This window comes from Acipenser ruthenus, chromosome 8, assembly GCF_902713425.1.
Source record: "Acipenser ruthenus chromosome 8, fAciRut3.2 maternal haplotype, whole genome shotgun sequence".
Taxonomy (NCBI): Eukaryota; Metazoa; Chordata; class Actinopteri; order Acipenseriformes; family Acipenseridae; genus Acipenser; species Acipenser ruthenus.
In genome coordinates, this window is record NC_081196.1 from 48,900,717 (window position 1) to 48,928,157 (window position 27,441).

At 39.7% G+C, this 27,441-nt stretch overlaps 2 protein-coding genes across 3 annotated transcripts; one reads left to right on the plus strand and one right to left on the minus strand.

Moving 5' to 3' along the window:
- Nucleotides 1–963: 963 nt before the first annotated feature.
- rabl3 (RAB, member of RAS oncogene family-like 3) lies at nt 964–7,378 on the minus strand. Of its 2 annotated transcripts, XM_034011132.2 has the most exons (8): nt 7,229–7,377; nt 6,349–6,440; nt 6,027–6,156; nt 5,491–5,605; nt 5,177–5,327; nt 4,262–4,333; nt 2,873–2,911; nt 964–1,561 (listed from the first exon to the last, which is right to left on the minus strand). In XM_034011132.2, the coding sequence occupies exons 1-8, from the start codon at nt 7,272–7,274 to the stop codon at nt 1,496–1,498; spliced, it is 711 nt and encodes a 236-aa protein (XP_033867023.1). In that variant the 5' UTR covers nt 7,275–7,377; the 3' UTR covers nt 964–1,495. The 2 variants fall into 2 exon arrangements, with proteins under 2 accessions (XP_033867023.1, XP_033867024.1); XM_034011133.3 differs by lacking the exon at nt 2,873–2,911 and having other exon boundaries at nt 7,229–7,378.
- Nucleotides 7,379–7,451: 73 nt separating this feature from the next.
- On the plus strand, nt 7,452–27,397 carry LOC117406848 (general transcription factor IIE subunit 1). The gene is made up of 5 exons (XM_034011191.3): nt 7,452–7,630; nt 8,485–8,939; nt 23,029–23,230; nt 24,233–24,465; nt 26,028–27,397. Exons 1-5 carry the CDS (start codon nt 7,533–7,535, stop codon nt 26,477–26,479), a joined length of 1,440 nt encoding a protein of 479 aa, XP_033867082.2. The 5' UTR covers nt 7,452–7,532; the 3' UTR covers nt 26,480–27,397.
- Nucleotides 27,398–27,441: the final 44 nt, after the last annotated feature.

Genomic DNA, 27,441 nt, shown 5'->3' on the forward strand with positions numbered 1-27,441 from the left:
TACCAACAGATGTACCTGAATCTAGAAACAGCTCCTAGTAAATTAAGTTATTGCAGTACCAAAGATACTATTTATTACTTTAATTAGATGTATTTATTTATTTTTGCAAATGTTACTGTGTGCAGTTACTTAATGTGTTAAAGTTATTTCCTCTATCAGCAATAAAAACCACTGTAGAAAATAGGTGTCAGGTCATGAAGGAAGTGGCTTGCAGAAAAGAACAAAAGGTCTGCAAGCAGAACTACTGAAAATAGTCTGATACTCAAATATATAGTACAAACTAGGTATGCACATCCTGTGTCACACCATAAATACAACCATTTAAATTGCCAATATCATTGAAGCGTAGATGTTACATACAGACAGGTTCCTACAGATATAACCAGACAGAAGTTACTCGTAACTTGTGATAATGCCTGCTGTAACCAATTTCATCGTAATTAGATGTTCTATTGATAAAGGTAAAAATGTAATAAGTGAGACATACATACTAGAAGTACTGTAGCGTGTTCAGGGTGCAAGTAAGACCCAATGGGTCATGAGACCCAGTTTAGGCAGCTGAGGTGCTTTACTTAACTCAACAGAACAAGCCACCCAAGACAAGCTCAACACACAGCTCTCCAGGGGACATACCCCTATGCCAGAGAACAGTAACACAAATAACGCCACTCACCAACATCCCAATAGCAGACTTGATTAGCTTGCTAATCACACCCCCCACACCTTAAGCCTTTTGAAAGTAGACTGTTCTCAAAGCAACTAATTGTCAGAAAGGGAACTTTTGTGGAATATGCCATATTTTTGGTACTACCAAATCTTTTGAAATAATTTATTAATTTTAAAATAAAAAAATAAAAAGGAAATAAAAAAAAAAAAAAAAGAATGATAACTGCCCAAAGTAGCAATGGGCTGTTAAACAAGAAAACAATACAACATATTTGTTGACAGAAATAACTGAGTTGCTTCTGTTATTTTAAAATATAACAGTTTATTTTTTGTGCAAACAAATATTTTGTGCCAGAGTCCCAGAAATCCTTCCAGAGTATTGCTGCACAGGCAGCAAGAGAACCACATTCTTTATTAAGCTCTCACAAATGTGCATATACATTGTGCCTCATTCTAGACAGTGCTGGGAGAGCAGCTATTGTTAATGTCTCCACATCTGCCAAACTTTTAGGTTCCACAAGGGACTGGTACCAATTACAAAGAAGATTAAAAAAAAGTTTTAAACTGGCCTGAAGTCACCAGAAGACATTGGACAACCACACATACATGATCCAGGACACACATTTATATTGTAGATCTATTGACCCGGTCTCACATTTAACTGATAACACATGTTTTTTGACAGAATAAATAAAAGCCCCCTCCCCCTCCCCCCATTAACATCCAGAAAGGTACAGCATACAGTATGCTGTTTGCAAAACATCACTCCCAATGTAGAATGCAGCTGGTGGTACAGTCCTCCTTTAACCCACATTGCTAGAACTGAGGGTTAGTCGTAGTGGAGGCTCTTGGAGTTCCCTGCTCCATACCGCTTTCTTTCTGAGAATCCTGGCATCTACAGAGGAAAAAAAAATAACAGTTTAACAGACAAGTGCAGTGCATAGTGTTGTGGTGAGTGTAGGCACAGTGTGTAAGAAACAATGAATTAACAAAGAAGAACATTGACAAATGAGAAGAGGCCATCTAAGCTAATCCAGCTCACAGCTGTTAAATGATCTAAAAACTTTGTCAAGTTGGGTCTTAAAGGATCCAAGTCACTGTGTGAAGAAGTGTCTCCTTCCCTTGGTCCTAAATCTTTCCCCACCTAATTTCCAGCTGTGTCCACTGGTCTTGGTTTCTCTACTGTGCTTATTGGTTAGGGTTAACTATGTCAACTTCTTTTTACATTTTTAAAGACTTCAATCATGTCCTCCCCAGTTCTTCTTTGCTCCAGGCTGAATAGAGCTTTCAGCCTACCTTCACAGCTCTATGGGACTGGTTCAGCTGCTCTTCATTGGGGCTGACAATCTTGTAAGAATACATGTGTCAAACCCAGCTCCAACTGTATACTGCTTTATATCACAGCATATGACATGCTTCTGATCAATGCTTAAGATATATAGATATACAGATATATCAGATATATGGTTTTAAAGCTTTTATTCTGTTTTTAGAAGCTCCGCTACCCAGAAACATCATGATCACATCATCACAACTGCATGGCCAATCCCATGGATTTGTATCAAATATTTTGTCTTCCTTGACATCAGCACAGAAACAGTATAGACAAATAACTGTACAAGTGCTAATGAATAACCAACACGAGATGATCCCAGACATCTTTTAATGAATCACCCAGGTATTAAAACAAAACAGTACCCGTCACGGCTCTAGTCAAAGCTATGCTTGCTCAAATTGGCAGGGACACAAATGAGTCTCCATCTAGTGGTGGATTACTGTAACACCCAACTGTGTAATAATGTATGAAATCATCCTACAGTTTATGGATCTCGTCGAAATTCCATTCAATTAGATTTTATGTTTAATAGCAAATCCTGCGTGCAAACTTAATTTTGTGATTTGTAACTCAATGTATTCTGTGTAGGACTATTAGTATAAGATGTAATTTGCATAGTTTGAGCAGCCAGAAAAACTCAGCTTCACTGTGTAATAACATCTCTTAAACAATACGAGACACTCTGTATTAACTTAAATCTACAGTGTGTGTGTTGCGTGTACCTGGTCATAATAGTGATCAACAACTATATGGTGTACATACATTTACACAAGACTTTGCCAGGACACTTGAAGAGGGTTTTAGTCCTGGATCAATAGAGTTTAATATAAATTTTGAATTTTGTAAGACCACACAATAATGCAAACTAACCTGACTCCCATCCCTTGTAAAGTATCTCTTTTCTATTACCTAAAAAAGAAAAGACAACCTTTTAATGTACTAAAACTGAAAATAAACATTACATCTTGAATAAAAGGCATTTTATATGAGGTATTGCCAAAATATGCATGCTTATGTTCTTCCAATCGATGGCATTTACTGCTAGCCATTGGATAAGGATTGTATCTACTATTTTCTGCAGGGCTTGAATTTCATTTTTGTGTGCTGGGGGGATTTCCCCCCTATGCTACAGCCAGTTGGGGGATTCCAAAATTTTAGGGGGGAATGGCAAAAGAAAAGACACTTTTGCATATAAAAAAACTATTTTACTGCATCATCATTCACACTGGTGTTGCTTTAAAATAAGCTGCTTTCAGGAGACCTACAGCTGTTCATCACTGTGAGACAGAGCACTCTCCATTGCTTTTGCCATTGCCTGATGTGAAGTTTTTGCATGCAGCAGAAGAAAAAGGTGCTTTTCTTTTTAACCAGCGCTCCATTTCTTTTTTTAACTCTTTACACTCAGCCTGATTTCCACCTGTTTTCATGTAGTTAAACATACATAAATGAAAACAGGTGGAAATCGGGCTGAGTGTAAAGAGTTAAAAAAAGAAATGGAGCGCTGGTAACATGTAACACATCAAATGAAAGGCCACAGAATTTCCTTTCATATTATGTAAGTTGCAACAGGATCAGGCATACTATATGTGGTAGGTGGCTTTTACGGTGCCTGAGTAATATGTGCGTAACCTTCAGTGCCCTGGCGCCTCAAAACGAATGGGGCTGAGTTTTAAATTCAAGCACAATTTCAGCGCGGGATTACGGCAATCGCGCATTTTCCAAGTTACTCCCGCATATCTGCAACTTTCAGTGCAGGAAAATCCTGCAGAGATATTTTAAGACACCAAGCTACTGCATTTTTCACCCAATTTAGAATACCTGAAATGCTACAACAGGTCTCTAAGGAAGTGGGTGTCAGTGATGAAAGCACTATCAGCCACATTCTGAGTAGTTCTGGTTAAAATAAATAAATAAATAAATAAATAAATAAAAGTAGTGCTGGATATTTTAAGTGCCGCGAGACTTTATTCTCTCGTACATGATTCTCGGCCACTATCTTTAAGGATTATATAAACTCAGTACACTGCAGTAAGTGAACAGTTTTGAAAAAAAAATCTAGGTGTTGTTTTGCAAGCGGTGACATTCGCTTTTACTCTTAAAATTCACCCCCATTCATTTTGGGGGCCAGCGCACCGAAGGTTACGCACATATTACTCAGGCACTGTAAAAGCCACCTACCTGGTTCATGGCTTGTTTAAAAGTACAGACAAAAATGAAATTCAAGCCCTGATTTTAAATAACCCTATATTTCAAACTCACCTTATCAAAAAACCTGCTTAGCTTGACCGCATTGGATGAGCCAGCTGCTAAATACCTTGGAGTGGTACAATCCTATAAAAATATCAAATATATGATTAATACATTTGGAATTTAATCAAAGTAACATTCCATTATATATATATATATATATATATATATATATATATATATATATATATATATATATATATATATATATATATAAAACAAACAGTTTCCAGGGGCTTACTGCCAAAATTAGCAAAGTAAACAGGTGAACATCTGTTCATTTAAAAATGTAAGTGTGATGAAGGTGACAGGGCTGGATAGTTTCCTCTTTATATCCCTGGATTCTGAAAGTCTCCATAATTTATGCTGAAGAATGTCTCAATCACACTGCGGTTCTCTAGAGTAGGGTTAGACAACTCCAGTGCTTAAGTGACGTTCCATTAAATTCAAGATCTTTAAAACAAAATACCTGGACTGAACGTTCTTCTAGAATTCACTGGTGTAGCCATAGTTTGGATTAGACTGGAATAGCAAAGGTTGCCTCCCATAATCTATAACAGGTGCTATTACAGCCCAGTCAATTGCAAGACTTTGTTCCAAACAGGTCCTTAATTAAACCTTTATTAAATCTTCATCAAAGTATGCAACGGAAGACCAAAGGTGGCCTCCCCTTTCTCCAGATATACTGTATGTACAACTCTTGTGACATACATACAGTACAGACGCCTCCAGTATTTCCCAGTCGTCTGAGATATGCTCTGCCAGCAGCGCATAATATTAACGAAGGACAAGGTGTACACCAGAATGAATACACATAGCTTAGAAAACATCACAGATATATAGGATTAGTAGCACTGCATTAGGTACAACTAACAAAACACAATATACAGTTTATAATTATAAATAAATGGGAATAAAAAAACACACCAGATTAATTTCTTCTGCATTAAAATCCTCTGCTAGGAAAGCTGTTCTTGTCAACACATCACTTCGCTTATTTTCTGGAATTTGGTCTAGTTTGGTGCCGATCACCAGCAGAGGAATCTGGTTGTCAGCAAACTGCTCTCGGTCATAATCACTTTAAAGTAAAAGAATGCAGTTAAAAAAATAAATAACTACTTTACAAATGGTTTACATTTGTGACTTAAAAAAAGAACAAATAATGTTGATAACCACTGCAAAGAACAAAACTCCTCTTTTACAGCGAGCAAAACATACAAAAGACAAAACAAACCTCTTACCCGTTTGTGACTATAACCCCAGTTGGAGAGGAGTCTTTATTCAATGCTTCTAATGACCAGCGATACAAATTCTGTGAGGACTTCTTGTTTGTCAGGTCATGAACTAAAATAATGCCTAAAAAAACAAAACAATGATTAATAAATAAATAATCTTTATGGATTTTAACAGAAACATTACCACTGTGTTCTGTGCTGAAAAAAACAAAACACTGCATTCTAATGACATCCCTCTGTGTAGAGAATCTATTAAAGTAAATGCAAGGGTAGTTTCAATAATTGGTTTGGTTTAAACATTGACTATACACACACCATACCATAAAATGCATATATTATCATCTTGTTTCTTAAAACCAGAATAGCACTAATCTTCGAATGTTACCTTCACCAAGCTGGACAAGACTAGTGCAAGACTATACATACATACATACATACATACATATATATAAAATACACACACACAAACAAACATTTCCAAACTAGAATACAGAACAAATGGGCCTCTCTATTAATAAATGAGTTTCTATTTCAAAGATTACCATTTACAGAGTTGTAAAACACTGCCCTGGTGCTTTTCACACTGCTGCCACTGCCCACTGTGCCTCCAACATCCCACAACTCTATGTAATAGGTCTTCTCTTCAGGTGTTCCTTCTTTGTAGTCGTGAACCTGTGAAATGACGCAATACAAATCATTCAGGCTTTCACATAGTTGTATAACAATGATCCCCTCTAAAGCTTTCCATGTGCCAACGTACTGACAGGGATTCCCTGTGGGAATGTTCTTAATGCCAGTTACTACAGGCAACATTAACGGTGTGAGATAAGCAGTTAGCAAGAGCACTCAAAGAATCTGCCTTACCCGCACATCAACAGAACAGCCAACTGTCCATGAGGGGTTACCCAGCACTTGATTGTGACACAGCAAGTGAACCAGAGAGGATTTGCCAACACCTGCAAAATCAAATCTGTTTTCAAGTGATCAACATTTTACACATGCAATAGTGTGTTGTGTATGTAGTCTAAAACACATTAGTAGATGTTCTAATCTTTACTGCAATATTTCATTTTGTTTAGTACACAAACTACATATCATTTCGATGTAATATTTATCAGCATTCACTTTGATTTACTGATTTATTTATTTTAGTAAATACATAGCAAGGTGTACATGAGGTCAGGAAAAGGTTCTCAATGAGTTATTTACTGGTAGCGAATATATATATATATATATATATATATATATATATATATATTTTCAGCTATTAGGCCTACATCGCAGCATCACTTTGGAAACGAAAGGCAATAGTTATGCTTAGTGGTCACTGACGTGTGATAGTCACAATCAGTAACTTAATGGCAATTACATCACAATACTGGTTCAGATGGTAGTTTTCTCTTAAACCACTGTACCTTTTTTAACGCTATCGAATACATCATCATCATGCAAGTAAGCTACACACCAATTCTGACAGCAGACTAAACTAGCTTTACCTTATCAGGAGTATTGTATTGTAGGATCATGATCATAAATCACCTAGTTTTAAAAACATACGTCTCAAAACTATTATCAGTTGCTTAATGCATAAGGTATTCATTTTCCTGTGAACCGATCTGGGCGGTTTATATTTTATGAAAAACATTTAGAAATATAATTTTTTTAAAAATGTGCACTGTCTTCACGGTCTCAATGTTTAGTTACATTTTAAACGTGCATTTCACTGCATCTTTCAAAAACTCACCTGAATCTCCCAACACTAAAACCTTTACTCTGTCAAGCGACGCCATCTTTGTTGCTTTACCGGCAACCCGGATGCACACACCCAACAACAAAAATTTGAGAAATTCGTGATTCTAATTGGTTAGGTAGAGGATCCACCATGAGGACTTGACAAATTCATTTGTCTGTTTCACTGTCGATCCTAAACTGTAAAATATATTTCCTCAAGACTCTGCTCCTTTGCCTTTCTGGTTGGATTTCTTCCCTGTCAGTCTACCCGTAAAACTGTCTAATTGGCTGAGCTGTAAAATTGACCCAGTATCACCATGTTTAGTTTCTTCTGCTGTAGTGACAACTTCCACAATCCTCACGTTGGATTTTTGTGTTCAAGCAGTTTCAGAAACGGTTTAAGTGTTGATACAAGGCGAGTATTTCATTTTGATAAATATTTTTGTTGTTGCTAAATCAATTCCACATTTTCTTTTAATATTCAGTGAAATGATGAATACCGGTACTGAAAGAAACGCACACTTTTTTTTTTTTTTTTTTTTTTTGTATGGACACTGTCATACTCATTCCGAGTCTGTTGATTTGTATGTATTGTAAACAGATTGGACAACTCTTTTGTCAATTGTTTACTCTACTACTTGGAACTGATAACTGTAGTAAAGTATTTCGTGATTGTACCAATGAGAACAATATTATTATTTTCTTTCAACGTAATGTAACTTGTGTAACAGAGCAGAAACTGGACAGATTACTTACAAGTTAATTATCATTTCCTCAGTGCAAATTTGTGTCACCTAGGCCTACTACTGAATTGTATCCTTCAAAGTTCAGCTATAGATAGGGGGTGTCTTATTTTGAAACACATAATGGGGGTGGAGTAAGGGAAATCATTCATACTTGAGCACTGTCACTTTCAGGCCAATCAAGAGACACCCAAAAGGAAGTTCTTATTTGTAGTTGAAAAGAGTACAAGCTCATATTAAAGGGTAGTACCCGATACATTATAGTACAGGTTCTTACTTCTCAGTAGCATAATAACTTACTTTCAAGTCTCTTATTCACATGACTTGGTTGGTTAAACTATACATTTTCCATGTGATGGTCTAAATAAGACAAATAAAGGATTTTGGTCTATAACTGCAAAGAAAATGCACCTCGACCTAAAATGTGTGGTATTCCATCATGTCTGCATTTATTTAGCACAACAACAACTCCGTAAATGTAGTAATGGCTGATGATTATTGTGTTTTCTATTGGTTTTTTTTTAAGGACCGCCATGATGGAGCCTGAGGTTCTGACAGAGGTTCCTGCCTCCTTGAAGCGCCTGGCCAAGCAAGTGGTGCGCGGGTTCTATGGGGTGGAACATGCGCTGGCCTTGGACATCCTTATCCGAAACCCGTGCGTAAGAGAGGAGGACATGCTGGAACTGCTCAAGTTTGACAGGAAGCAGCTGCGCTCGGTCCTGAATACCCTGAAGGGAGACAAGTTCATCAAGTGCCGCATGAGGGTGGAGACTGCTCCCGACGGGAAGACCACCCGGCACAACTATTACTTCATCAACTACAGGCTGCTCGTCAACGTGGTCAAGTACAAGCTGGACCACATGAGGAGGCGGATTGAGACGGACGAGAGGGACTCCACCAACCGTGCCTCCTTCAAGTGTCCCTGCTGCTTCAGCACCTTCACCGACCTGGAAGCAAACCAGCTCTTCGACCCCATGACAGGTAAGAATGGGCTCCCTCATACTGCAATTACAGTTACAATTATGCTGCAGTAATTACATTTATAATTACAGTGATATTAAAAAGCAATATTAACAACTACAGACATTAACATATTTACTCTGTTCTAAATAACCAAGCAATAACTGCAGGTACAAATACAGAAATATATAACTTTTTTTTTTTTTTTTTCAAACAAATGAGGTCCCCAAATGTAGTTGAAAATACAAGAATAATGATCAAATGAATAAATGTGTAATTGAACTGCAAACAATCAGTTATATGGTATAATTACAATTATGCAAGTGTACAAAGTTTCAACTACAATTAGTTACAATTCTTTATGAATAGCACAGTTACAATTGTATTTGACCCTAGTTCTGATTCCAAAGTTTTCACGTTTTAAGCCTACAAGTAAAAGTAAGCATTATATTACTGAATAGAAAATTGTGCACTTGATGATGACTCACAGTGACTTATAGGGGAAGATCCATGAATCAATCAATATTTATATATAGCATCTTTCATAGTGGACCACCATCACAAAGCGCTTTACAAGATAGTGAGGAACAATGCATAATACATTAAATACAGTGAAATACAGGGCATAGTACATTAAATACAAACAATACAAGGGGGAGATTTTCTGGACCTGTGTGATGAAGGGCCTTGTAGGGAAGCAGGAGAATTTTGAAAGTAATCCTGAACTTTACAGATAGCCAGTGCAGCCGGGCACGACAGGGGGTAATGTGATCATGTTTTTTACATCTGGTAAGTATCCTAACAGCGGCATTTTGAACCATCTGCAATCGGTTTATGATGCGTGACGGAAGACCACCATAGAGAGAGTTGCAGTAGTTGATTCGAGAGGCAATGAATGCATGACAGAGTATCTCTGCATCCATACCATGCAGCAGACAGTGTCTGAGGTTCAAGGCAACAATATTGAGTTTTCGATCCTTCTAGAAGTAGTTCAGATTTGTTAGTGTTGAGCTCAAGAAAATTGGCAGACATCCAGGCCTCTGTCTTGGATGCAAGCTGAGAGCCGGACCATGGCAAAGGGACATCCAGGGTCTAATTTTAGGTAGAGCTGGATGTCATCTACATAGGAGTGAAACATGAGGCTATGTTGGCGGATGAGGTGACCCAAGGGAAGCATGTGATGTTAAAGAGAAAAGATAGGTGTGTAGTGGAGACCAAACTTGCTTCTATACATCCATCACACCTAGTATTGTTACATATAAAGAACACCTTATCCAGTAATGATGAAGCTTGTATTATTTGGGATTTAATTTTAGAATTGTCACATTTCAGAGGAAACAACAAAAAGTTGTTTTTTTTTTTTTTAACCAGCAGGGGGAGCTATCTCAATATATCTCAGCATTTACAAATATGATATGTGGATCATTTAATACTACAAAAAATAACACATTAGTAACTAACAGAGTATTTAACTTGCTAGGTCTTAACCTCTGCATGATGTGCAGGCATCATTAAGTACTGTAAAAAGGTATGTACTTCCTTACAGCAGTTTAGTGTAATACTTTTACTGCAGGACTTGGTCATGAGGACAGACATATCTTCACAATCATACTTGTCTTATTTTTTATTTTTACCAGATATGATGCCTTTCTTTCTTAAGAATTTTTAATTAAAGCATGTTTAAAATGAGCACCCTTCGGAGGCACACACACAGTATATTGTCAGGAAACGGTTAACATTATCTGTATAGGTTTTAGTGTTGACATTGCTGACAGATGAACATTATTGACCAGCAGGCTTTGTTATTTGCAATGGCTGGAATGCTTCCAAATGGCCTGCTGCATCATGACATCACCCTCTCGCCTCAGCTTGATGAGGAACAAACCAGCAGACAGTCTACTTTTTGGGGTATATAGTGTAATGGCAGGGGTGAGGAAAAGAAAAAAAAAACTAATTTATTTGTTGAATGTTCCTAAATGGAGAATAAAGGGAAGTCGAAGGCTTCCTGATCTGTAGTGTATCAAGGCCAGATTTCCCTACAATGAGGGGATTATGTTTACAGGACGATTGATTAGTAAATATAACTGCAGCTGTATTTATTACAGTATGTAAATTAGAAGTGGTTGGTTGCTGAAAATTGATTGGTGGTGCGGGAGCAGGAAAAACATGAATAAATAACATACTGTCAAGATACCAGAGCCACCCTTTTTCATAAACCTAGTCCAACATAAATCTCTTAAAACTGTATACAAGTTGTTATGCTCTGGTAAAGCACATCAGTGCTGGAATGTGATTGGTTGAATTGTTTTCTTCGTGATAATACAGTTTGTTACTTGACTGCGCAATGTATGCATTGTGGTGCATGGCAGTATATAACTAACAATATGGTAATTTCTAAAATGTCAGCATGCTTCAATAAATCAATCTATGTTTGCAGTCCTCATTAATTGACTCTGTGTTTTGGATGCACAGTTTAATTAATTGATAAAATATTCAATTACAGCAATAACCATTTGTCAAAGCCCAAGGGTATTATCCAAGTTATGACAAGCGATCGACTCCTAAGGGCTAAGAAAGTAAATGATGCAACATGAGACGCACTGCCTAAAATGAATCTTTGCATTCACTGAAGAACAGTTTTATTTATTTATTTATTTAAATTTTAAATAAAGGGCAGTGTAACTGTTTTTATTTTCCTCATTGAACTACTGGTTTCTCATCTGTGCTATCCTGTTTTTAAATAATTCATTACAATGAGTATGGAAACTATTGGAAATGTACAAATAAGCAGTTACTAATACAGATGCAGTTGCTAATACAGATGCTTCTGTCTGGAGATACTCCAGCTCCACATATGAAAATAAATCTTTCACTTGTTAATAAATAGTCTCAGCATGACAGAAAATAGGCTTTATTAAATTTCCTATAAATGTTTTTCTCAAATTTGTTTTGTTGTGTGAGTGTGACCATATACCACTGTACTTTTGTGTGTGTGTGTGTGCGTGCAGTGAAATTGCCCACTGCTCCAGGATCTACTTAAGAAACAATGCATAGACTTCCTGGAATCTGTTAAACAACAAGCCTTGCCGCGGCTGGAAATACAAAATTAGAGCAAACGGTGCAATGATAAAGCAGATCACTATGGCTGCAATCATGTGAAAATGTAAGTATGACATATACACAGTACATACATTAAGACAGACAGATATATCAATATATGCCAAGATTCTGATTGAAAGAATCCCAGCCAAGTTTCATCACAACTAGAGACTGTATCTAAAACTCAAACATATCTATCCCATCACCTATCCTATGCAACCCCGGTGGGTGATAATAATGCCTGCCTGTATGTTGTTTAAAATAAATAAATAAGGTTGTTATCCTTCACCCTCCATGGTTTCCCTAATAACCAGTGTACTTCTGAAACTTAGGTTGAAGTCCATCCTCCAGCTTTGACCTCGAAGAGGTCTTGTGAACAAAATTGTGCTTCTCAGGTCGATGAGGCAGCATGCTAGCCATCTGCACAGAGTGTGCCCAGACAATTAGCGATGAAAGACTTTGTTTGTTGCTGTCCTGCTTCGACGCTAGTATATGTGTTTTTTTTGTTTTTGTTTTTCTAGATATGACTAGTAGAATTATGTTTTTTGCTACCTGTCGTTACTCATTAAAGCAAAAGGGAAAATGAAAGAACACTTTATGCTAATTTACACTGAGGAAGAATATCCCACTGTGGCCTGGTTTAGAAGATGGTATTTGACCCCATGGTACGGAAGGCAGGCTTCGATAATTAGTATCCTGCTGCTTCAACACTTGGTTGGATAAATAAACGCAGCGAGAACTGATATATTATTCTCATACAGCTGATGTGACAGACAGGGTTTTGCCATTGCACGCACACTGAGAAAAAGAGCTGCTTAGAAACTAAAATTCATCTTTATGATTGATTTGTTTTAAGGAATATAAGAGGTGAGGGTATCCATGAATTACTGGAGGATATGATGGCTACTTTTTTTTAGTAGGGTGTGTTTTATTGAGCCATAGACTAACTGGTTTTGCTAACTCGATGGATAGCTACTACACTTTTTAAACAGACCTTAAATAGCCTTTATAGACCATAAATTAAATGCTGGACTATTACATTAAAATGGCGTGTTTATTACACTTTTTGATTTCAGGCTAATGACAGGCGCAGGATTTGTGTGTTGATGGGTCTAATCTAATACCCAAAAGTTAGAGAATCACAAAGTATTGGATTTGCCAGGACTGCTACTCTGCTGTTCCAAAACTGAACTACTTTTTAAAGGGGGGCTTCTTTGCCGTTCCAGAGAAAGGTTTCTAAACCAGCGTCGTAGGGAAGACATGAGATCCACCTATGTTTTTGAAAGATAAGAGGATGTGATGTTAGCACAGAGGGATTTGTTCCTTATGCACTTCTGGAGTTGTAATTATGACAACCACTCTTTTATAATATCTTGCAGTATTCCAACATAATGCCCAGTCCCATCCCAACCAAAATCATTGATTTACATAGACAAAAACACAAATGCTTAAATCAAATGAGGGGAATCAGAATTGCCTGTAAGGCCAGTTGTCTTCTCATCCACTGGACACGACTTATTTTAAAATAAACATTGCTGTATTTGGGACAACAACAATTCACATTTCTATAGAGCCTTTCATCACAAGGATCCCAAAGAGCTTCTCACACACACACACACACACACACACACACAAAATAACAATTACGCTAACAACAGTCCAATACAGATTTTGATAAAACAGAAACTAAAAAAGAGATACAAAATGTGGTTTTAATTACAAAAAAAGTTTGTAAAAATCTAAGAGTCTAAAAACAAAAATGTAATACAATTTGAATTAAAAAAAAAAAAAAAAGAATGCAAAGAAAATGTAGTGTTGATTGTAAAATAGGACAACCAAGATAAAAAACTATTTTTTATTATTTTTATTCACACTAAGAATAACCAGCAGCCCACATCCTGAGAGTGTGGTTAGGAGTATACGGAGTCACTAATTCCTGTAACTGGGTGCTAATCCATTCAAGGTCTTATAAATTAAAAGCAAAATCAGTTCTAAACTGCACAGGGAGCCAGTCTAAAGAGGCATCATTTTACAGAAAATAAAGTTTTAAGTATCTCTTTTGTTGCTTGCTGCGAATACCACTACATTGTTTTACTCACTATACTTAATGAAACAGTGGCAAGATTATTCCCCATGTTTTAGAGTTGAGTAATCTGTTCTGCTGGATTACTGCTTTCAGACACTATACGTGTTCAATTATAGTGTTTATATTTTTCAAGGAGCTGAAATTAATTGTCTAAAACAGCTTCTTCAATTCTCTGCAGTAAAAGTTAATTGAACATTTGAGAGCAGTTGATTTAATGTAAGCGATGTTATCTAAATTAAAATAGTACACGTTTGTCCTGTATTGTCATTCTCCAGTGTGTAAATACAGAATGTGACGACCACAGAGAATACATACACTGCCATTTGACATAATCTGCTTAAATTGTAATAACTTCTTAAAACAAATAAGATGCAGTTTGATGAGAGTAACCCTTTGTGGCCACATCTTGCTCCAAAAGTAACATGAGATTCATCAATTTAATGTAGTTCTTTAACCAGAAGAACCTTGGTGAGACTCTCATCGTTTTCTAAGGTAAAAGCTGTGCGCTGGAGCAAGAGCAATGATGCATTGTGACCACATCCAACTTATTGACTAGCCCTCTTTTTCTTAAAGGCATCAATATTTGGCTGTGAGTCTACAGTATAGGTTTACTATGTATACTGACAACAGTATCTGTCTCTACTGGGACTGAAATACTGTTTATAGAACTGTTGAATCATCCACATTGTGTACAGTTTGATGCAACACAGTCTGCTGTGTGTTTAACCCTTTCATGCCTTTTCTCACGGGTGTCAAACTCTAGTCCTTGAGGACCGCAGGGTCTTCTGGTTGCATTCCAACTTAAGATCTGAATTAACATAATTGATCTAATTATTTGTTGAATTTGACATATTTAATATTTTTAAAGGTTTTACAGTTGATGATTTTAAAAATGCACTTAATTGAAGGTACACTAACTATGAAACATTTTGAGGCCTGAAGAGAAGTGTTAAATGTGTCCAGTTATTCAAATAATTAAACCAATTAAGTAATTGAGAGCTCGGGTGAAACGAAAGCCAGAAGACACTGCGGCTCTCCAGGAAGTTTGACACCCCTGCCTTATCTTAACGCCCTTTACAGTTCTTAAAGTACTGATGAGACTTTAAAGTCCTATTTACCAAAATATGTGTAAAAAATGTATTTTGGCCTGTTCTCATGTATACTCAATAAGGAGCTCCTTTTTTAATTCCATAACTTAATTTCACATTCTCCATTTTGACAAAAATAATTCTGAACTGAAAGGGTTAATCCCAATTAAGGGGAAATTATGATTTGGCACTGCATGGTTTAATTGTTATCATGTTACCATGTTTACTTGTCTCATTAAATTAGCCACAGACAAAAGTATTGTCACCCTACACTTAATATAAGATCATTCAAGAAAACATGTTAAATATAAGCATTTAGCAAACATTAGCCACTAATTAATTCTTCATTAATTTATTCATGAGAGGCTAATGTTCACTACATGCTTGCATTTAACATATTTTCTTGAATTATCGTGTATTAAGTGTAGAGTGCTTATACTTTTGTCTGCAACTGTATGTTGATTTTTTAAGTAATCTGTTGAGCCTTAACACTATTGCACTGGGATAAAAAATAAAATAAAAGTCTGAAAGGTTAAATACTGGTACATACAGTTGATTTGAAAAACAAAAAATAAATCAGTACAGTAATGTGTTGACTAAATGTGTTGCATTTCAGATAAAGTAGATGGTAAGATATCTAGAGCTTACAGATGCTTTTGAATACTTGCATATTTAACCAGGTGTAATGTCATGCATATTTACATATTAATGGCTTTGTAATTAGAAAACAAATATTGTGTTACTTTGAAAGTCATTTTGGAATTCGGGGTTTAGGCAAGCATGCATTTCCTCAGAGTCCTTGCGATAACTGACATCCATTGTGAGACGAGACACAGCAAGGCAGAAATGAATGCCAGAGTGTTGCTTTTGGGAGCTGTTTATGTTGTCATAAGTGTTCCCATAATGTGAACACTAAGCTGTCAGCAGTGTACTCCTGGATATAAAATCCTACATTTCAGTGTACACTAACGGGCAAAATGTTATTAGTACAGGTTAGTCAAAAAAGAAGGACTGCTATTATGTGCTAAAATCCAGTGCAGTATGGTATATTGATAATGGGTAAGAATTGAAAGGCTATTAACAATTGCAGGGTGTAAGGAATTCCTTTAGCAACTTTTCAGCAGTCACTCTGCAAGGCCAAGCCCATCAAGAATATCCTCTAATCCTACTGCAGTGCAGGAAGGGGTTGAAGTATTGGGCTCAATTGAATCATTTTGGAGGACCAGGCTTTTCAGTTTTCATTCCCGCAGGTTCTTTAACACTGTATATGGGCAATTTCTTTAGCTTCATTTATAAGAAATGACTTCACAGAATAAAGAAAAGTTATGCCTCAATCTCTTGGATTTATTTAAACAAACAAACATCTGTTTTTAACATCTTGGGGACTTCACATGAGAAGCCTGAGCTTTCCTTCCCACCAAGCAGGCAATGGGAGGGAGTCTCGGCTCTCTCTGCGACGGCTCTGCTTGAAGGACCAGACCTTAGCTTAAAATAATTGCAGGAACAGATGGACAGGCACAATCTATGCATCCTCAGGTGCTGTGAAGATGGATGGTTAACGACTGGTGTCCATCAGAATTAATAAGGATCTTTGGATGTCAGAGATGATGCTTTGGTTTAACCAGACAATATTCTTTTATCCTTAAATGCATTTTTCCTGCCTGCCTGCCAGCCAGAATTGACACAGAGCTTTAAATTGATTGGTTGCAAAAGTGGATACCAAACATTATAGCTGTTCCCAAGTTTCTACGCAGTTATGGGGCTATAAGAACAAACTTCTCTGCTTATCTTTTTTTTTTTTTTTTTTTTTTTTTTTTTTTTTTTTTTTTTTAACTATACAGCAGCTAATTTGTAGAGCATCTAGTCAATGCACCATTTTTAAAAGGGAATCTCCTTGCTGCAGCTTGGCTTCAACAGCTATTATACATTTTTACTGTTTTGTCATTATTCAAGTACTTTTTATAAAGCAACTGGCAAAATGCACTGGCTAAAACCAGGAAAGACTGGGTATTTCTTTGTATGGGATGTGTGGTTCCACATAAGTTACAATTATGAGAGAGGACCTTATGTCAGTCAAATACGCTCGCTACCCCACAGCTTTGCCTTACTTTTTTATTATTTGTCCTCAGTATTTCTTTTGAGTAGTTTTAAGCATTGCAGTCTAATGTTTATGCCTGCATACTGTAATTACAAAAGGAAAATCAATAACCCATTATTTGTACTCTTGCCTGTCACTGGACTAGCATTCAATTATTTGAATACTCAACATTAACAGTGCTGGACTACCATCAGTATTTAGGCCAGCCTGTCCTTTTGGCGCTGATCTCCAGCTCATCCATAACTTGGTGTTCTTAAACTGGAACTTAAAATTCAGTCTTTTTTGCTTGACATTTGAATTCTCTTGCAGTTAATCCATCTTGCAGATTAAAGGCTTGAGTTTCCAAACAGGTTTGAAGTTCTCGCCCATTCCCTCCTGCAGACGATTGTGCCCCCAGTAACGGAAAGAGAATTGGATAAACTAGCCTGAATGAGGTTGACAATTGCTGAGTCACTAAGTAAGACCCTCCTATCCACTCTGTCCAGGTTTCACATGGGTGTATCACAGTGTGAATTTGTATTAGTAGTTGAAGACTTCAAAGATCATCAGTTAGTGGAAAAGGTCTTTAGGCTTGACTCTTTGTGCAAAGACTTTTTACTGAATTGGTTCCAAACACTCTGCAGAGTTATGCCTTTGCTGCTGAGTTTGCAAGTTGATAAAAGTAGCATTTCTGCCAGCGAAATGAAATGTAAATAACTGCATTACTCACTGAGGTTCAGATGGCCTTTGGATGTTTCACTTCTGGAACTTTTGCCACTGGGCATTTTAATCCTATATACTATTCCCTGTGAAGAGATGGATATATATATATATATATATATATATATATATATATTGGAGGCCCCTGTTAGGTATCATTACAGTTGTATTTATATCTTCGGCATTGTTTATCCAATTGTGATGAAAATTGGTATAGATGTCCTTAGCCCAAGTTTTTGAATCTCAGTGTGTGCGTCTGTGACGGGGTACTGCCCCGTCTTTATGATCAATGTTGGGACTGGCAGGGAGGGGGTTAAAATTCCTCCCTGCCAGAAAAACATGTGAGAATGTGGCTGGAGCCCTAATTGACTAATCAGTAATTATTGAATAATTGGGCTCCAGCCACAGGGAATAAAAGCCAGGGGAGAGGCCCTGGCTGGGAGAGGGAGTTGAAGGAGAGTTCCAGAAGAAGCAAGAGTGTTTTTGTGTGTGCTGTGTTTTCAGTTTGTTGTTTGGTTCCAGTGAAGGCAACGCCCAGCCTGGAAGCTTTATTTTGTAAGTTTTGATTTGTGTTTGTATTTTTTGTTTAAAACCTTTTTGTTTGGCCCTCGTGCTGGTTTATTTTGTATTTTTGTTTATTAAAAAACTTTATTTTTGAACTTTAAAACTGTCTCTGAGTCTCAAACCTCGGTCAATCCTGTCACAGTTGGTGTCAGAAACGGGAGAGCGCCACCTGGAGCCTCAGAGCAGTAATTCTTTTTTTTTCTTCTTGAATTTTGGGAGTTTTTTTTTTTTTTTTTGGAAAATGGGGAAGAGCAGACAGCAGCAAAGGCAGGAGAAGCAGCAGCCGAAGAAATGTAGGCTGCTGCAACAACAGCCACCCCAGCTGGAGGACCCAGCCAGTCTTTTCCCCTGGTGCTCCTGGTGCGGGAAGGAGGATCATCAGTGGAGGTCCTGTCCAGATGGGCTACCAGCAGACTGGTGTGGGTACTGTGAGGTGGATGGCCACAACTGGGCAGGATGCCCCCACAATCGGGACCAGGAGCAGCTGCAAACCCCGTCCTCGGCAGCCTCCCCACCACTTCCTACATCACCGTCTTCACCACCATCCCAGGAAATCTGGGACTGGTTGATGCACCCTGAGGCGGACCTCTTCCACGACCTCCCCATAGTTATCAACACGCTGTGGCGTCGAGATGGGGGGAGGTGGGAAAAGTGGTAGGAACAGCATCACCTGGCGTCCTTCGCAGAGCTGGCCTTGATGGTTGTTAATTACCTGGCGGTAGATATGGGAGATGCCCCAATCATTCCAATAAAAAAGGTGGAGCTGTCGTCCCGAGAGCCAGAGAGGGGTGAGCTGTTGTCCCGAGAGCCAGAGAGGGGTGAGTTGTTGTTGTCCCGAGAGCCAGAGAAGGGTGAGCCGCTGTCCCGAGAGCCAGAAGGGGATGAGCCGCTGTCCCGAGAGCCAGAAGGGGAGGAGCCGCTGTCCCGAGAGCCAGAAGGGGAGGAGCCGCTGTCCCGAGAGCCAGAAGGGGAGGAGCCGCCGTCCCGAGAGCCAGAAGGGGAGGAGCCGCCGTCCCGAGAGCCAGAAGGGGAGGAGCCGCCGTCCCGAGAGCCAGAAGGGGAGGAGCCGTCGTCCCGAGAGCCAGAAGGGGAGGAGCCGCCGTCCCGAGAGCCAGAAGGGGAGGAGCCGCCGTCCCGAGAGCCAGAAGGGGAGGAGCCGCCGTCCCGAGAGCCAGAAGGGGAGGAGCTGCCGTCTCGAGAGCCAGAATGGGGGCCGCTGCCGTCGCCCAGAGAGGGGGAGCCCGAATGTCCACAGCCCGAGAGGGAGGAGCCCGAACGTCCACAGCCCGAGAGGGAGGAGCCCGAACGTCCACAGCCCGAGAGGGAGGAGCCCGAACATCCACAGCCCGAGAGGGAGGAGCCCAAGCGGGAGGAGTCGGTGTGTCCACGGCCCGAGAGGGAGGAGTCGGTGCGTCCACGGCCCGAGCGGGAGGAGTCGGTGTGTCCACGGCCCGAGAAGGGGAAGCCCACAGGCCTAGGGCTGAAGGGACCTGTAGGGGAAGAATACAGGCTGTTCCCGCCTCCGCCAGCAGAGGGAGACGAGCTGCCGTTCCCGCCTCCGCCAGCAGAGGGAGACGAGCTGCCGTTCCCGCCTCCGCCAGCAGAGGGAGACGAGTTGCTGTTCCCGCCTCCGCCAGCAGAGGGAGACGAGTTGCTGTTCCCGCCTCCGCCAGCAGAGGGAGACGAGTTGCCGTTCCCGCCTCCGCCAGCAGAGGGAGACGAGTTGCCGTTCCCGCCTCCGCCAGCAGAGGGAGACGGGCCGCCGTTCCCGCCTCCGCCAGCAGAGGGAGACGAGCCGCCGTTCCCGCCTCCGCCAGCAGAGGGAGACGAGCTGCCGTTCCCGCCTCCGCCAGCAGTGGGAGCCGGTCCGCCGTTCCCGTCTCCGCCAGCAGAGGGAGCCGGGCCGCCGTTCCCGTCTCCGCCAGCAGAGGGAGCCGGGCCGCCGTTCCCGTCTCCGCCAGCAGAGGGAGCCGGGCCGCCGTTCCCGTCTCCGCCAGCAGAGGGAGCCGGGCCGCCGTTCCCGTCTCCGCCTCCCGAGGGTCCGCTGCTGCTGCCGTCGCCTCCCGAGGGTCCGCTGCTGCTGCCGTCGCCTCCCGAGGGTCCGCTGCTGCTGCCGTCGCCTCCCGAGGGTCCGCTGCTGCTGCCGTCGCTTGGGGTCTTCGGGGATCCTGCTTCGCCTGGGGTCGCTACACTGTGGCCGGAGCCCCACGGAGGGGAGTTGCTGACCATGAAGAGGGGGAGGGAGGTCAGGAGACCAGCTCCCCCAGCTGCACTTTCGCGGCAAGATGGTGTGTGGCCGGAGCCCCGGAAGAGGGAGCTGCTGGCCACGAAGAATTGGGTGGTGCCGGACGTCCCACCATGGCCACCCCCATGGACACTGTGCTTCCCCCTCTTCTGGGACTGAGACTGAGGGGGGAGGTGGCCATTTAGGCCATGTTGTGCTTGGCACAAGGGGGGGGATATGTGACGGGGTACTGCCCCGTCTTTATGATCAATGTTGGGACTGGCAGGGAGGGGGTTAAAATTCCTCCCTGCCAGAAAAACATGTGAGAATGTGGCTGGAGCCCTAATTGACTAATCAGTAATTATTGAATAATTGGGCTCCAGCCACAGGGAATAAAAGCCAGGGGAGAGGCCCTGGCTGGGAGAGGGAGTTGAAGGAGAGTTCCAGAAGAAGCAAGAGTGTTTTTGTGTGTGCTGTGTTTTCAGTTTGTTGTTTGGTTCCAGTGAAGGCAACGCCCAGCCTGGAAGCTTTATTTTGTAAGTTTTGATTTGTGTTTGTATTTTTTGTTTAAAACCTTTTTGTTTGGCCCTCGTGCTGGTTTATTTTGTATTTTTGTTTATTAAAAAACTTTATTTTTGAACTTTAAAACTGTCTCTGAGTCTCAAACCTCGGTCAATCCTGTCACAGCGTCATTTGCATAAGGATGCTTTTTATCACTTCCTTCATCTGAGCGACTGTGCCGGGGCAAATTCTCTCCTACTGTCAGAGTCCTAGTTCAAATAGTGATGTTATTTATGTGCTGCCAATGGAAATGAACTGGATCTATTTTTAATTGATTTCAATTCAATGCTGGTGAAAGATGGAAACCAGGCATAAATTACAAGTAAAACTGCATGATACATTCTCAAATGTCCCAGGTGACAATTGTGATGTTTGATTTGCTGGAATGTAAAAAAAAAAAAAAAAAAAAAAATCTAGTCCAAAACAAAAACAAAGCATTTCCAGGAATGCAAGCAAAGCTTTTCCTACTGCTGAAGTTTTTCTTACACATATGATGGAATGTTGCAGAGAGTGAGATCTTGGTACAAAGAAACTCTCACAATATGTGCCTCCTAAATAAAAATAAAAAAAACTACCCTTGCAGTCACATTTCATTCTGTGCCATGGTTCAGACATGTTTCCAAAACCATGTTTGTGTTGGATAGCTTGCCAGAGCTGGCATCTATAGCAGGGGTACCCGAACTAGACACATTAAGTCCAGGTATTTTATTCAGCCTTATCCTTAAGTATGAAATTAAATTGCCTACCACTGATCTACACTATAGAATATCATCTAGAAGTACACTACTGTATATACAGTAGAAGTTCAGTTCCTTCATACTTTTATCTTTCAGCACATACAGGTTAAAAAATATATGACTTTTAGGCAATGATGACATATTGAGCCATTAATAAAGTAGCAGTTAGATCATGTTTTTGACACATGACATGGAAGTAATTGAGCTGCATGCTGAACTCTCATGTATCACTGCTCCTGCTGTTATGTTTACTGTTGGGAATGTCATTTTTCCTGAAGGCCCTATAAATAAAATTGTTACCAGCAACAGAACATACCCAGGTGTTTATTGATATACCCTTTTTCCAAGCTTTGGTCTAAGACTGTTGTGCAACTTCATTTCTGAAAATTTGTGAAAAGGCCATCATTGAAATTGGCTGAAGTACGGAACATTCATTCCAACATGTGTGACCACCTGGGTAAATTGGATCTGCAGAAGATTGTGGCACCACCTTATGTTCTAGCTATTTTAGGATACATATCTCAAGCTGCAATTTCTAATTTAAAACCATCTGAAATTTATAAAGGTCTTTACACCCACAATTTGCACAATTTTTCATGAAACGGAAACCAAATATTAATGTTTCAGAACTAATAACAAGCAATCCAGAATGGAATATAGAAAATCTTTATCTGATCACTGAGCAGATTTTGGTTTAACATTGTTCAAGGTCACTGCCAACACTTGTAGTAAAATTACAATTTACAGTAGTGTATTTATAATGGATTGCGTATTAAGCAACAATGGAATCATGAGAGAGATGCATTTGTTTGGACACATTAAAATGTTCTCCTTTGACACAGGGGAAGAACAGCTTTTCCTGTCGCCATATTAAATGACCAGACCAGTGCTGTCAAGATCCATAATGTAGCACAACGTACCAAAACACTGGCTAATTTTCTTTAATCCATTTAGGAACATTCCGTTGTACTTTCTGTCAGACAGAGGTTGAAGAGGATGAGTCTGCTTTGCCGAAAAAAGATGCCAGGACACTAGTGGCCAGGTTTAACGATCAAATCGAGCCGATTTATGTCCTGCTCAGAGAAACTGAAGACATCAACCTGTCCCATGATTTACTCGAACCAGAGCCAGCTGAGATCCCAGCACTCAAGCAGAGGTTAGTGACAACCTATCTCATACAATGTCACTACATGTTTATAATATTAGTATAATAGTTTATGGTACTGTTCTGTTGATTTAGCTGTTGCCATGCAAAGCACATCCGGTTGGGATTCAAGGGGGATTCAAGGTCCATATGTGTGGGTTGTGTACTGCAGTTTGTTCTTATACAAAGGCTGTGTGAGCAGGTTCGTTTTAGGCCTTGTGGGGAAGTGTATAAAAGACCAAGGTTCGGCCACAGTTTCAAAAGAAACTATTCTTTTATTGACAGGAAACAAGTTTTACCAAATCAAAAATAAAGAATAAACAAACAAGCGTGCAATCGTCCTGATACCTTTAGCAGCAAGGCAAGGGAAACACAAATAAACCCAACCAATTCCTGCCTACCACCATTAGTTTCTATGGAATACTTCCCCCTTTGTCTCTCACAGCTTTTATACTATGATTAATCATTCCAACTTTAATCCATTTAGGAACATTCTGTTGTACTGTGTTGTCCGTGTGTTATCGCATCTTGTTGTTTGTTGTTTTTTTTTTTTTCAACATAGTACTGATTATTTTTGATTCACACATTATAGGTAAATAATCTAGGGAATTACTTTTTTTTCAACATTCGTCAGGAGAGAGTATTTTTTTTCTTCTAAACATCACAGTATATCAAGTTCAAGCTCTCTGCTGCAACAATGGTAATTGAAATGAGTAGCGTATTGCGGGAAAACAGAAAGCCAGCCTTGTTAAAGGAGAGAGCATGATCAAGATGCAAGTAAACTGTCATTTGGCCTGCCAAAGCTTATGCACCAATACAAATGTACATAATTGATCATCAAAAAGAAAAACATTTATATAACAATCCAGAGAACTAGGTTGCTGGAACTGTGGAATAATTTCTTGTTTCTAAAAATGTCAAAATGTGCACTCGTGTAAATGAAAGCCAAGTTGGTGATTCTGTAGAAACTTGCTTTTAAGGATCTAAAGATCTGCTTTTCTATGAATCATGCAGCAGGGAGCGAGCTGCGGCGGCTTTAGGAGCCTCTGCCGGAGCCCACCGGGAGAACTGGGCCACCAAGGGCGCCTACGAGGACTTCTACACCCAGAACGTCACTATCAGCATGGAGGAGCAGGAGGAACAGAAGCGCTCAGCCAGCGAGGGCAAGACTCCCAAGGAGAGGCCTGTGTGGCTGACAGAGAGCACCGTCAAGGGGGCGTACAGTGAGGCTGATGACCCGAAGGAAGGTAAGCCTACCAGGCGTCAGTCTTTCTTCCCAGTGAGAAACTTTCTTTGCTGATGGAATGTATAATGTAAATCGTTGTAGACTGCCCATATGTAAAGATGAAACATGTGCAGGAAAGCCTTTATACAGGGTATGGTGTTTTTAAAAAGAAGATTGGTCACTTGGATTTTATGGTAGTTGCATGCTGCCATCAGTAAACCTAAAATCAACCAGATTTTGCTGCTCAGCCAAACTGCATGAGAATACACTGGGGTGAACTACACTGGCCGTACAAAACACACACACACACACACACACACATATAAATTCTAAGTAGTAAAACTTGTACTTAGTAGAAATTATATTTATATAATTGTGTGTGTTTGTGTGTCTGTGTGCGCGTGCATGTGTGTGTTGGAAAGGTAACCAGACAAACAAGTAGCTAATGTGCGGCGCAATTTAGAATATGCGTGACAACACGTGAATTCATTTCTCTTGTTAAATGTTTTTATCTTCATGGCAACGCATGAAGCACTCCTCAGGATATTCAGAGTCATTCTTTTCCTACTTGGTAAGCAGACACATACATTTGAATATCCCCACCCCTAAATGACTATGAATTGAGTAATCTGCATGGGTACGGCCAATTATTTATCCTAAATCAGAACTGCATAGCAACGCATTTCCTGAAAAGTACAGCAAACACGTCATGAGGAAAACTGTCATGACTTGTGCGCGTAAACGCAACAACTGATGACAGAAGAGTAGCACAATTATTTTATGCTTTATAATTTATTGACTGAGTTTTCTGAAATAGGTTAACAATAAAAAAGCCAATACCGAGGTACCTTGCAAACTGACCTACATGCACACAATTGAACTTGATTCAGTTAAGTTTTGTTTTTGACATCTTTTGACACTGTTGTTTCCCTGGGTCAGGGGTTATTTAACAACAGCATGTTTTTGAAAAATTGCTTTAAATAAAAGGTGTCGTTAACATTAAAATTATATAATAAATAATAGCCCCTGCTTCAAAAATAGGCTTAATATTTAATAAAGCAAGCAACAATGACTGCCAGACAGCTTTCAGTGTTCATGTCTTGTCTGTCACCATTGCAGAACATTTTTTTAGGTTAAAATATGAACAAACATCCCACCCTGTTATTTAGTGGGGTATCACTGTACTGCACTCTTGCGTAAAGTTGCCTATTTTTTCAAGAGGGGACAATTATCTATTCAGGGATACCAAGATATCTAGTAACAACATGTATGAACTGGGTTAATAGGCAATAAATGTTCCACCCCTAGTTCTGTGTTCCTAGAAAAAAATAGATTTTTGACATTTTGGGTAATGTCTGCACTTGGCCTCATTAAAATATTTTGCTTCTATTTAAAAATGAGATGATTTATCTATTCATGGATATCAAAAGCTTTAGAAAGGGTAAATACCCCACACCAATCGTTTTGTTCCAAGACAGTGTATCTGACATAACTGTTAGTTTGTTGTCCTGTGCGTCCATATTTGCTACAGGTGTAGACATAATAAGTGTTTTATGTTAAGAATCTTTATACTTTGTTGATCAGGTGGAATGGGTGTTGATGGTTTACGGGATCATGATGAAGGGCACAGCATGCAGCTGGATGAGAACGAGGAGGTGATGCGTGCCCTGCTGATCCATGAGAAGAGGAGCGCTGGCATGAACTCTGCGGCGGCGACAGGGGGTGCGGGTGCAGGGGCTGGCGTGTCTCTCTCTGGCGCTAATGCCAGCGACTCGGAGAGTGACACCAGTGAGTCTGACGAGGACTCTCCTCCCCACCCTGTGGCTCAGCACTACAGAACAAACGAGGACGATGATGATGATGATGATGACGAGTTTGAGGAGGTGGGCAATGAGCCTACAGTTCTAGTAGCTGGTCGGCCCCACTCTTACAGTGAGGTCAGTCAGCGGCCTGAGCTTGTCACACAAATGAGCGCTGAGGAGAAAGAAGCTTACATTGAAATGGGACAAAAGATGTTCCAGGATATGTATGAGTAAACCAATCCAAATCCTCTTTTTTTTTTTTCTTAATCTTTTTAATGTTTTGTACGTTTCTTTTATGGACAGTTATTTTATCAGCTCAGACATCACTGCTTAGAACTACAAGTCCTGTTCCCAACCATGGCTGACATCTGTGGTAATGCCTCACTCTTTACACATGCTCTAGTTCCCACTCGAGCGGAATGGCAAGGTGACTGAAGTATTTTGAATCAAAACAAGTTTTGAGTGTCGATAATCATTTTCACAGCGTGACTTGCAAATGTGCAACAGATAAACAGTATTTACGGACCCTCGTCTTTTAATATATTATATCATTTATTAGTATCATTCTTGTGTTCTGTGTGCAAAAACAGGCGACATTATCCAAGAAATACTCATTTGTATAAATCTCATAACAAGCATATACATTTGAAACCGCTGCAATAAAAAAAAAAACTGTCCATAAGCAGAATGGGTAATGTTAACTCAAAGTTTGTTAGCAGTTTAAAAACAGTGCCATTGAAGTTGCTGAGGCTTTTTGGTTGCCTTTTGCAAGTGTCATGTGCAAGTACACACGCTAATATCAGAGCTCTGAACTCCTGGTGGTCCTGTCTTGAGGTTGCAGATCAGTATTTAAAGTCATACAACTTTGATTTGATAGTGTAAAGAAATACCTAATGACATTTCAACCATATTACATTATCTTGTCAAATCTGTTGTTCTACCTTTTTTTTATGAAAGAATATAACTCCTATACATGTTTTGTATTAGAACTATTGTGCTAAAAAACACAGTTCATGCCAAACGGTTTTTGGTTTATTTTTATAAACTAGTGTGTAGCTTCTTAGTTTGCTTTCAAATAAAATTGTAAACCTAAGTTGTATATTTTTTATGTGTGTTTATTGTTATAATAAAAATATACCATATTTACTGTGATTGCATGGTGTCTGCTAATTTAACAGCAGCATATGATTTGGGGC

Bases quoted from the DNA above. Each gene is read 5' to 3' on its own strand.
- LOC117406848 (XM_034011191.3), top strand. From the start codon at position 7,533: ATGTTTAGTTTCTTCTGCTGTAGTGACAACTTCCACAATCCTCACGTT. The intron at 7,631-8,484 runs GCGAGTATTTCA...TTTTTTTTTAAG, and splicing joins GGTTTAAGTGTTGATACAAG to GACCGCCATGATGGAGCCTG. The intron at 23,231-24,232 runs GTTAGTGACAAC...TGAATCATGCAG, and splicing joins ATCCCAGCACTCAAGCAGAG to CAGGGAGCGAGCTGCGGCGG.
- rabl3 (XM_034011132.2), bottom strand. From the start codon at position 7,274: ATGGCGTCGCTTGACAGAGTAAAGGTTTTAGTGTTGGGAGATTCAG. The intron at 4,334-5,176 runs GTGTGTTTTTTT...ATATTTTTATAG, and splicing joins ATGCAGAAGAAATTAATCTG to GATTGTACCACTCCAAGGTA. The intron at 1,562-2,872 runs GTTAGTTTGCAT...TTTCCTCTGTAG, and splicing joins TTACAAGGGATGGGAGTCAG to ATGCCAGGATTCTCAGAAAG.